The 12,265-nt window shown below is 28.4% G+C and overlaps 1 protein-coding gene across 1 annotated transcript in view; it reads left to right on the forward strand.

Annotated features, from left to right (window-relative positions):
• LOC106679989 (eukaryotic translation initiation factor 4 gamma 1) overlaps window positions 1–12,265 on the forward strand; it is a gene marked incomplete in the record, with an annotated part of 44,865 nt that extends 32,600 nt beyond the window's left edge. The window contains 11 exon segments of the mRNA XM_067045767.1: window positions 382–446; window positions 1,279–1,499; window positions 1,884–2,050; window positions 2,141–2,220; window positions 3,876–3,997; window positions 4,207–4,302; window positions 4,936–5,079; window positions 5,196–5,271; window positions 5,737–5,880; window positions 6,369–6,591; window positions 7,873–12,265. Coding sequence (XP_066901868.1) covers window positions 382–446; window positions 1,279–1,499; window positions 1,884–2,050; window positions 2,141–2,220; window positions 3,876–3,997; window positions 4,207–4,302; window positions 4,936–5,079; window positions 5,196–5,271; window positions 5,737–5,880; window positions 6,369–6,556 — 1,303 coding nt within the window.

Below are 12,265 nucleotides of genomic sequence, written 5' to 3' on the forward strand. Positions count from 1 at the left end.
AATTGCTGAATCTTCTTTATAATCAGGGTTATAAAAAAAAGGTTGTATTTTAAGCCCCCTACCTTCAAAAGAACAGGTCATTACTGTCTGTATTAACATTGCATTTAATTATAAAAATACAGTTATTGGTTTTTTCTATGTGATTAAAATTGTCCTTGAGATAGACCCCTCCTGTACTTATTGTATTTAAAAAAATGTGTGCTTAGCAGTATTATGTTGAATATCATTGATTAGTGTTTCGAAAATTGTTGTACTTTTAAATCACTTTTGATTGTAAAATCAAATTTTCGATAAGCCCACTTGATTTGATAAATATATCAGTCCCACACAGTCTTCTCAACTCTGCTGATATCATTACTTATTTTATATCGATTGTTTTAGGACGAGAAAAGTTACACCTTCATCCTCACAAGAAAAAGAACGAGCAGTACAAGGAGTTAGAGATGGTAAGTTAAATGAAGCATTGTTGTAAGCTTTATCAATCAGATACTGATTTATTTTTTTAAAAAATTGCTTTTTTTTTTTAATAGTTTTTTTCTTTACTTCTGCTAATTTTAAATCCATACTCTAATGTGTGGCATTTTATATTCTAGAATCCATTTCTATCATTGTTTTTGACATAAAACCATTATTTTATACTCATATAAAATATTTTTTATGCATATATATATATTACTGTAAGCAGAAGCAAGAAAATTAATGGGGTCCTATTTTGGTTAAGAATGATAAATAGGAATGGGAATATATTTGTTTAACAATTATAGATAAGATTATTTCACCATAATTTTAATTTACAATTAAGATGTCTGAAATTCTGATAATCATTCCATCATCAACATCTTTAAATAAATATGCTTTAGTTTAAAAAATATTTTCATGTATACCACAATATATTTTAGATAGAATTTTCTACTTTCTTTGGTACATATCCTGTTAAAATCTTTCTTATATTACTCTGTATAATACTTTTAAAAAATCTTTGGTCTGTAAAGAACGTTAAAAAAAAAAATTATAGTTTCTAAACTAATTAGTAAAAACAACTACTAACACCCACATTACTTTAATGGCAGGGGAGGTCTCAATATAAATAAAACTATTGTTTTACTTTGTGCTTAATTATGGAACAAGGCCCAGGAAGTAGATAAGAAGGGAAAAATGTGTTGTGAGATATCTTGGTCATAGGATTATGGGATCTGGCTGTTTTTGTTATACTTAAAAATGATATCACCCTAAGTGTTACCCTTATACAATTATTTATATATTTTTTCTCTCCATTAGCTTTCATCAGAGATGAGCGTGGAAATCGGGGACAGGGTTCAAATCCTCCTTCTCGAGAGAACTCGCGTGTCAGAGGAAAAACTCCTTCGATGACCCATGTTCCAGTTATGGAACAAGAACCTCCACCACCAGTTGCCAAAGAGCCTCCAATGGACCCAGAGGCCTGTAAAAAGAAAGCGAGAGTTATATTTGAGGAGTGGCTTGCTAATCACAATGTGCAGGTTTGTTCTATTCATAAGGTTTGGTTTGTTTAGTTAAGTGCTATTGCACAAATAAAATTCTATAATTTGACACACATATTATAGAAATATAGCCCAATTAAACATTATGAAGTTTTTGATTTATTCAGCCACTGGAAATTTTAAATTCAAATAATCTCATTTATAGGGAATATGAGGAATCAATATCCTGTGTTTAGAAGAAACAAACAAACTGTTCCTGAGAATTATATTTAATAAAGTATAGTTATTATTCCCCTCTCCCGTAACAATTAGAATTCATTTTTTGTTCATATTCCTTTGAAATAAGAAATCTTACTCATTAATTTAAGGTTATTACTTTTAATTTCATTTTTACTTTAAGTACTAAGTTATTTATTCTTTTAGGAATCTGTGGACTGCATCCAAGAAAGCTTTCCAGATGCTATGCTGTTTGTACGTTCATTGTTAGATACTGTCCTTGAAGGGAAAGCCTTGGCAAGAACAAGTTTTGGGGAATTGCTTGCAGATCTGTTATCGAGAAATATAGTCTCTGCCCCAGACGTAACAAAAGAGTAAGTATTTTTTATTGAACATGTTAAATTTTTATTTTTTGTATGAAGTTTAATTAATCTCATTTTAATATTTATTTTACTTTTTCTCAGGCTACAAATCATTATTGAATCTGGTGAGGATTTTATGATAGATCTCCCCCTATTCTGGACCTATCTGGCAGAATTGTTAGGTACTTATTTCCTTCTCTTTTTAATGAATTGCTTATCATTTCAATTTAATTATTGTTTCAAGTTAATCAAGTTATAACCTCTTAAAATACTACTGTTTGTTTGTTGATTACTGTTTCTACTGTGTAGTATTATATTCAAACCTTAAAGGATAAATAATAGACTGTCTCTATGAAATATATAATCTATGAAATAAATTGTGGAAGTCATTGGACCAAACTTTGTATATATTATTGATTTTGACAGTCCTGCCTAATTTTAAAAATCTATAAGTACCAAAACATTATTAAGAACTCATTGAAAAAACTACAAATTTTGTTATAGATTTAAAACTTGCTACATTTAAGACAGTGTTTCCCAAACTTTCGCCACAGCTACCTTTTTTGGGCTAAAAATATCATGGCATCTTTCAGGAGCAGCAAAAAAAAAAATATAAAAATTTATGCCGCAGTTAAATATGTAGGAGAATAAGAAAAATCGGTCAACGGTGGAATCCACTTTATATTATATTTTATATTTTCACTTTTTTATTTATTTTTTTAATATTTTTATAAAGTGATATTTGCTTGGGGTACTCACTTTGGGAATCTGAGCCATGGTATTTCTGGCGGAAATACAACAAAAATTGATAGAAACATAATTGTAGATACCGTGTAATCCATAGTTGCTAATGTAATTCGGATGTTGATAACTATTAAAGTTGGGACTGCTAATTGATTTTTTCAGGATTAATAATAATAAAATTTATCTGTCGATAACAGATTGAAAGCTTAAGTTAACAAATTTTCAAGTTTATACCTCAACTGGAAGTAGTTGAAAATTTATACAGATCAGCGAGTTGAGGTAAAAATATAGCTTACTACCTGAGTGAATGAAAAAGTTGTTCCAAAGGTTGTTTTGTTTTGTGTATTAAATTCAAATATATTATTTGATTAAGACAAGATTTGATGCCATGGCTTTTTCAAGTATTTCTAATATAGAACAGTTGTTCCCTTGGTAAAGATGTTTTTAAGTCAATATAGATTGATTTCTTGGCAAAGTTTGTAAAAATCATTGTTTATGGGTTGCTAATTTCATTTATATTCCTAGACTGAATTTATATTGTTATGTAATCATTTGGTGTGCATACTTTTATGTTCTTTAGGTAATTATAGAATGAAGGTTGCAATAAGGGGGGGGGTATTAAAAGTTAGATAGAAAGCTTGAGAAATTAAGGGGCTTCTCCTGAACCTACAACTGTTCATTGTGGAAACTGGCTAAGTTCACACGAACATTTTAAAAGTATTTCTTATCAGAATCTCAGGTTAATTGGCCTCGCCTGTGCACTCCATGAACCCCCTCCCTCTCCCCGGGGGTAGAAGACCCATATCTTTAAAACAACAGGCTCCTCAAAATATTGTATATTACCTTTAAGGGTTTCAAAAGTGCCTAAATCTAAATATGCTTGTTTAGTATAATTTAAAATGTCCTTTAAAAATTTATTATTAGAGTAAGTAACATTTGTGAAAAGAAAAGAAAGTTTTGTTAATAAAATATTTATCAATTCCATCCTAAGTTTTGAAATAGTTTCAACATTGTAATATTGTTTTTGATTTTTTATCTTGTGCTTTATCATCCATGAGACTTTTAAGAACTAATTTATTTTTCACTATTTCAGTACCAATTCTTGTGAAAAATGTATACTCGTTTGCGGAGCTGAAAGCTGCTTGTGAAACTTGTAAAACGACTCACCTAACTAGAACATTAGCTGAAATTTTTAAACAGTTAACTAAGGAGAAGGTATAAGTTTGTTACTTGTTTTTATGTGTTATTAATTTTTGTCTGTTATAATTTCTTTTCTTATGATGATTGTCTAATCTTCTCTATGATTTCGTCTCAAGGATGAAACTGATTTGATTGTTCCTCTGATTGTTATATGATGCATCTATTTATTAATTTCATAATGTTTTATAATTCCTATAAATATTGCTTTTTTTTTTTGTAAACAGGGACCATTTTTTATCAAGCAACAATGGGAATCTTCTAAAGTACAGTTTACTGATTTTTTCCCCGAATCTGATGTTGATAATTTTATCAAAACTAATGTAAGTATAGCTTTAATTGTCAACATATTTTAAAATTTTGTTTTAAAATATTTTTAGTTCCTTAGTTGATTTATTTCATTGATATTGAATATCTTGTTGGGTGATGGGTGACATTAATTAGTAAATGGTTATATAGGAAAGATTTATGTAGTTTTAGTAATTAAGGTTTTAATGAGATAACTACCATATAACAGTGTATAATATGCAATTAATTCTCTAGGGTGCTCTTTAATTTGCTATTTATAACTATTAGAACCAATACTAATATTTATTTCAATTACAATGAAACCTTCAAATAAAAGAGGGGGAAAAAAGATTTCTCTAAAAATTCTTTATATCTATCAATAAACTATTAATTTACCTATCATATAATGAGGTGAAGATAGTTGATCGTAGATTACTGATTGGAGAGGGTTTGTTGGGGGATGCGGTCACCAAAGAACAACATGAATAAACAAAACAATATTTATTTATTGTTAGGCATAAATAAATAAATATTGATTTGTTTAATTTATGTTCTTTGCTGACACACCCCCCAACAAACCTCTCCTCAATATCTATCTTATATTTTTTAATTGTAATTAATTTTGTATATAATAAAGAATTATGTTATATTTTTATTGTTTTTAACAGAAATGCGGCTTCCTGATAGGGGAAGGTGAAGTAGTTGAAACTGTTGAATCCTTGCCTATGGATCAAGTTGAAGAAAAACTCGTAAATCTACTCAAGTCTGATAATAATGACAAGATCTTCGATCAAATATGTGATTGGATAAAGGTAATGCTTTATAGCTTTTAGCTTATGGCTGTTAACTCATCAGCTTTATAAATTTCCTATCAAGATTTATTATATTTCCATTAATTATTTTTTAAAACCATTTTTTTTTTCCCCAGGCAAATGTGGGAAACAGAACCCAAGGTACTGATTTTATTAGGGCCTTGACTAGAGCAGTCATAAAAGCAAATATAAGTGAGTCTTCATTTCTTTTATATTTACCCTTATCTATTATAATAATAGTTTAGAAGTTTATTGGTCACAAGAAATAAGATTATATTGACTTATTAAATATCCCATTATTATGGTTTATTGATATAACATGCCAATTTTTTATCATTCAATTATGTATAAGATCAGTCTAGCTCATTTATTAGCAGTAAAAACTAGATGATTGTTAATTAATGAGGCAGCAGGTATTTAAAATTTAATTTGATTAACTAATTTCTTGAAACTATTTTGTTGAACTAGACACCCAGGCTTTCTCTTTTGTATATTAACTAAGCAGTTATGCTGTACAATTTGTTAGTTAAATATTTCATCTATGCAAGTTCTTTTATTTTTTTTATTATTTAAATTATTATAAATTTTAATATTAATGTACATAAATTGATAAAATATTGATGAATATACATTTTATATATTCTTATTTGTTTGTAGAAAATGATAATCATCTTAACTCTTCAAACCTAATGAAACACGAGAAACTTATTAAGAGGTACGTTGATGCCAATGAGACAAGGGAACTGGCATGTTTACACGGAATACAGAACTTGGTAGTTGTACAGATGATGTCCCCTCAAGGTGATTAAATAACTCACTGATTAATACTTAAGTGAATTTAAGTTTCAAATTTTATTTATTATTTTTTAAAATTTTGTGTGACTGCTAATGAATTGATAAAGGGAGTGATATGTTTAGTTTAAATTTATTTTTGGCAAAATATTGATATATTTGATAAGTCTGTTTTAAAAGAGAACCCTTACATATCAGTTAGGATTTAGCTGTGGAAATTCCTCTTGTACTACCACTTTTAGGTTGAACTGGCTATATCTCTTAAATGGATTCAAAATTATTATAATGCCAACACATGGCATTCGACAAACAATGCTTTTCTAAAAAATATAGAATACTCCCCTTTGGTTCTCAACACTTCAATTCTAAGTTACCTTATAAATAGTTTGTTCATTAGATTATTTATTGAGGGAAGTAATGGAAACATTCTCCAATTGTTTTCCTTTCAAATAAAAGATATTATTTGTTAAAAAAAAAAAAACACATTATTTTTTCAGGATTGTTGATGGAAATATTCCAATCTCTGTGGGAAAACGGTATAATTTCTCATGAAGCTTTCATGAAGTGGAAATCATGTGAAGACACACAATATGAAGCAGAGGGTAAAGGTGTAGCGGTAGCATCTCTATCCCCATTCTTTGTTTCGCTATCAGAACAAGATGATACGGATGATGAATCATCTTGATCTTGACGAGAGGCAGCAGCTGGGATTGCCCATCGGTAAGTTACTTTTTAATTTTAGTTATTAAAGCTAAAACTCAGTGTTACTTATACCAGAATAATCGAGGGAGTAACGTGGCGATCTCACTGATGGAAAAGTGACCCTCCCCTCTCTCTAATTCTTATGTCATATTTACATTGTTTGTATCTCTCATGACATGCCCACAAAATGGCAGTAGCTATGTTTCAGCCACTTGCACTATGTTATCTCTCCTTAAGTGCCATTCTTTTTTGATATATTATGTTTCACTTACTATTTCGATTCCCCTGTTCCCCGTCCTCCGCTAACAACTTCTGGAGTGCAACTATATCATCAATTTCTTGTTAATACATTGTCAAGAGATAGTCTTCATTTTTGGTAGTTTCTTAAAGAAAAGTAATTGTACAGTAGTTACAATTATTTGACATTCCATTTTAAATTAATTAGTTGCCTGAACAGTCTGTATTGTTAATGGTATTATTTTAAAACCAGTATTTAAATAATATAATTAAACATTTTATATTAAAAGTAATGCAAATATAGCTGAAGGGTTGTAAAAAATGTCGACTTAAATCTTTGGAATGATACTTATTTCATATTTTTTGTGTATTTTCAGTGATGGTTTTAAAAAATCATATACATATGTATTAATAAATTGAAAAAAAAAATTATTTGGACACAAAAGAAATTCTATCATTTAGTATATAAATTAAATAAATTATAAGAATTGTCTCGTAGTTGTATAAGCACATGGCACAGGTAACTAATATTGATTTTCTGTCAAGTGATTTGAAATTGTTATTGGCTGTGGATGTAGAAGGGAGCTACTTTCATTGTCCAGGTTATTGTTGTTTTTTGTTTGTTTCTCTATGTTTCGTGTAAAATGTTTTTATCTTAGTGTGAACTGAATTTCTGTTGTGGTTAGTTCTAAGTGTTTCTTTTTATAAAAGGTTTTCTCTTTTTAACCAATTCCATGAATGATTGATTAGTAATAAATTTATTCGTTAGTTTTTACCAGGCACTGGCATGAGTCGACTTTTATTCAGTGACTGGCGCACAAAATAAATATGAACCTTCACACTGGCTAGAATAGATTGTTAACAACCCCACCTTTCCTGGCCTAATTGAAGGAAATAGTAGCATTATATACCTAATTAAATAATTTTAAGTAGTTTTATTAAACATCTTAATATTTATATATTTTTATAAATAGCTTGTTAAAGATGGAAAGAAATGATTTTTTGTAATATATTGTGGCTATACAGTTATGATTTTATGAAATGTAATTATATGTGTTGCAGACCTGGCAGACCTAGTGAACTTATGCCATCTGATAGGTTGAACACTTCTGGGACACCACCTGTTCTTCAAAATGGACTATCCCTTTAAGATAATTAACATCTATATATAAATATTTATATATATGCGCGAGTGAAGAAGAGACAGTGCTGTGTCCCAAAAAAACTGATAACTATAAATTAATTTGGTGCAGAAGCTTCATTATGTACGAAATACATGTATTATATACGCAACCAGATTCGAATTCCTATAGAAAGACTACGCAGATCGACTTTTATATATATTATATATAAATAATTTAAATCGTTTATTTTTTGTTTTACTCGTTGTAAGTAATCCGTTTTGTGAAAAGGAAGAACTCCCCTTTCGTGGGGAGATGTACACAACTTTCTAGTTTATAATTGCAATGAGGTTTATTTATTTAAATAAAATAATGGTCATGGTTGTTATACATATGGTATTCATACTTGATAACCAATGAAGTATGGGTCTTGATATGTATACATACATGCGTTTAAAGAAGATGTATATGTAAAAAATTCTGTAAATTTATCGAATGAAATGTGTGGATGTATTTAAAATCATGTATTTTTTTTTTTTTTACTTTTAGCAATTAATTTGAATTGAATTGCGTGAAAAGAATTTTGAAATAATGGATATTGTGCAACACTTAAGTGATTCACTTATCGAGGTGGGAACCTCAACAGCCTTTAAGGAGAAAATAAGAATCTGTAATCTCCTAAATATGTAAAAAGAGTATACGTATGAAGTTGTATAAATTTATTATAGAAAATGTGTGGTTGTAATTAAAATTATGTATTTTTTTTTTTTACTTTTAGCCATAAATTTGGAAAGAATTGCCTGAAAAGAAACTTGAGAAATGTTCATTATTGTAAATCACTAAGTGATTCATTCACTATCGGGATAAAAACCTTGACAACTTAAAAGGAGGAATTAAAAGTCTATAATCTCCTTAATATACTAAGAGAGGGTATAAGTATGAAAATGAGAAAAGTTATCAAAAGAAATGTGTGGACGAAATTTAAATCATATATTTTTTTCACTTTCAGCAAGTTATTGAATTGGTTGAAAAAGAGATTGAAATTTGAATATTGTTGATCACTTAAGTGATTCACTTGTGAGGTGGTAACCTCCAAAACTTATGAGAATCTTAAATATACTAAGGAGGAGCATATTTATGAAGTTGTATAAATTTATCAAATAAAATGTGAGGACGAAATTGAAATCATTTATTTTTGTTTCATTTTTAGCGATTGATTTGGACTGAATTGTGCTCGAAAAGAAATTTGAATTAATCGATATTGTAAATCATTTGAGTGATTAACTTATTGGGTTAGGAACCTTCATAACTAATTAGGAGAAAATAAGAATCTTATTATCTCCTAACAATATAAAGGAGGGTTATATTTATGAAATGTATATTTTTTAATAATATTTTGTGTGGATTTAATTAAAATTATGTATTTTTTTGTTTACTTTTAGCGATTTATTTAAATTGAATTGCCTGATTAGAAACTTATATATTCGGTTCTGTAAATCACTTAAGTGGTTGACTATCAGGGTGGGAACCTCAAGGTTGATAAGAAAATAGGAATCTGAAGTCTCCTGAATTTATTAAGAGGGTATATCATTATTAAATGAAACATTTGGATATAATTAAAATTATGTATTTTTTAAAATTTACTTTTAGCAATTATTTTAAATAGAATTGCTTGAAAAAATTATTTGATATCGTTAATCACTTAAGTGATTCACTATCGTGATGGAAACCTCAAAGGCTGAATAGGAGAAAATAAGAATCAGTAATCTCCTAAATGTATTAAGGAGGGTTATTTTTATGAAATTGTGTAAATTTGTTAAATGAAATTTGTAGATATAATTAGAATTATTATTTTATTTGTTTTGTTTTTCTTGTTTATTTGTAGCAAATAATTCGAACTGAATGGTCTGTAAAGAAATTTGATATAACTGATATTGTAAATTGCTTAAGTGATTCACTATCGGGTTGGGTCCCTCCAAAGCTAATGAGGAGAAAATTAGAACCTTTAATCTCCTAAATATTTAAAGAGAGGGTATAGGTATGAGATAAAATGTGTGGTTGTAATTAAAATTATGTATTTTTTTTTCTTTTTTTTACTTCTAGCAATTTATTTGGATAGAATTGCTTGAAAAGAAAATTTAAATATTCGATATTGTAAATCACTAAGTGATTCACTATCGGGGTGGGAACCTCAACAGTTAATAAGGAGATAATAAGATAGTGTAATCTCCTAAATATATAAAGACTATTTTTGTAAGATTTTATGGAAGTTTTTTTATTTATTGTTTTTTATATTAAGAAAATAGTTCTGACTACAATCTATTGAGGTTCCTGTAATTCCTAGTTATACATTTTTATATTATATATTATATAATTATTAGTGTTTCGTATTATCAATTTTATTAATTATTGTATGTCTGTATTGGATATTATATATTAAAACTATTTCGTGATGTAAATTTAAAAAAAAAAATTAAAAAGAAAAAAAAATTTTGTTTTCGCAAGTGGGGTACACTCTCTATACCACGAGAGAAAGGGGAGGGATGAGATATATATATCTGTAGAGGGTGGTAAAAAGATCATTTGTCAAGAATAGGAGGGTCGATTGAATGATTACTAGTTTATTTTATATCGCTGCCAGAAGAATAATAATGCAACTGTAAAATTTTGTGAAGTTGATTATTTTGGTTTGGAGACCTCAAAAATACTTTCACCTGTTTACAAATTGGCATGATTTTACTAAGGACTTCGCCATGGGAGTAATTTTGTAAGTATAATTATGTCGAATTGCAGACATCTAGTAAACACATTTTGAGGCCTCCAACCCAAAATAGTCGATTTCACAAACTTTTAGTTGCATCATAATTCTTCCGGGCAGTCATATATACACATTACCCCCTATTCCTTTATATTCTATTTTAAGTAGTTTGAAGATTTATAAGTTTTTTAGGGGGGTGTCATGAGGAATTCATTTTTTATAGTGAACTATTAAGCATTCAATTGGCTCTTCTGTAAAACTAGCATTTTTGACATGTGATCTTTTTTCTGCCCTCAACAGGTATGCATATATATATATGTATATATATACACACAGTAGAATCCTGCTTATCCATTCTGGTTGGGACCGAGTAAGAGAGTCTATTCTGGGGTATAAAAGAAAAACTCCATTACTAATTTCACCTCAATATTTTGAATATAAATTAAAATAATATATACTAAAGTTCAATTTATTATAACATTGAATTAATATTTGTTTAGATACTCGATAATTTAATTATATAACTGATTGTTGAGTTTTTAATGATTGTTTCCCAACCTGGCGAATAAATTATACAATTTCATTAACACTTGCCCTGCCCCTTAATTGAACTCTTGCAGTTCTAATTTAGCTTTCAATGTCACTGTATTTTATTTTCTCACTCATTTTGGTTTGCTTACTCCTTGAAGTAACTTCTACTAAGGGTTTAACATAACTTAGTGAATAATCTTATGAAGCAAAACATAATTATATTTAACTAAGAGCAAAATCTTGATAAAACTTTTTTTAATATTAATAGCCTAAATTTTGATACATAATTTTTTCCATTTTACTTAAACGGTTAATGAAGTATAAGAATTTTGTTTTAAAATTTAATTAATTATGTATGAGTACATACTTTAAAGATTTTCAAGATAAATAAAAATTCCAAATGCTATTAACTTGAGATATTATAATCCCTAATTTTTTACTTGACACACTAGTAGGATATTTGCTGTTCCTTGATGAATTTCTGTCAGTGTTCATTAGCCTTGTCATCCAGTTAACCCCTCAAGTTGAAGATTTACCTGTAGTGAATACAGCTTTCTCTTTTGTTTAATATTGATCCATTAGTTCTGATAGTATAAATGTTGAAACTAGTCAACTTAGAAAAAAATCAATTTTTCTTTTTGTTACCGTCGGGTTAATCCGAAGAGCCTGTCAAGTGGAATTCTACTGTATATATGTGTGTGTTTGTATATGTATATGTATATATATATGTGTGTATATATTTATAATTGTATAAATCGGTTATGTAAAACAGAATATATATATATTATATATATAGTGATACGACTGACTTTAGCCAAGATCACAAGACATTAATTAGTAGTGTGTGTACAGTTGTGAAAGTGTTGGAGACTCAAGAAGTCGGTTAAGTGAAAATCAATTTGGACGCTAAAAAGTGTTGATTGTATAAAGGTGAACATTTTCCTCTGTGAAATTTTTGCGTCAAATGTTTTGGCGTAAGCAAATAATTGATTCTTACATTAATTAAAAAAAACTGGAATTAATAAAAATTATGTATATATATACA

This window comes from Halyomorpha halys, unplaced genomic scaffold, assembly GCF_000696795.3.
Source record: "Halyomorpha halys isolate HHAL.00 unplaced genomic scaffold, Hhal_1.1 Scaffold238.1, whole genome shotgun sequence".
In the NCBI taxonomy this organism is placed as follows: Eukaryota; Metazoa; Arthropoda; class Insecta; order Hemiptera; family Pentatomidae; genus Halyomorpha; species Halyomorpha halys.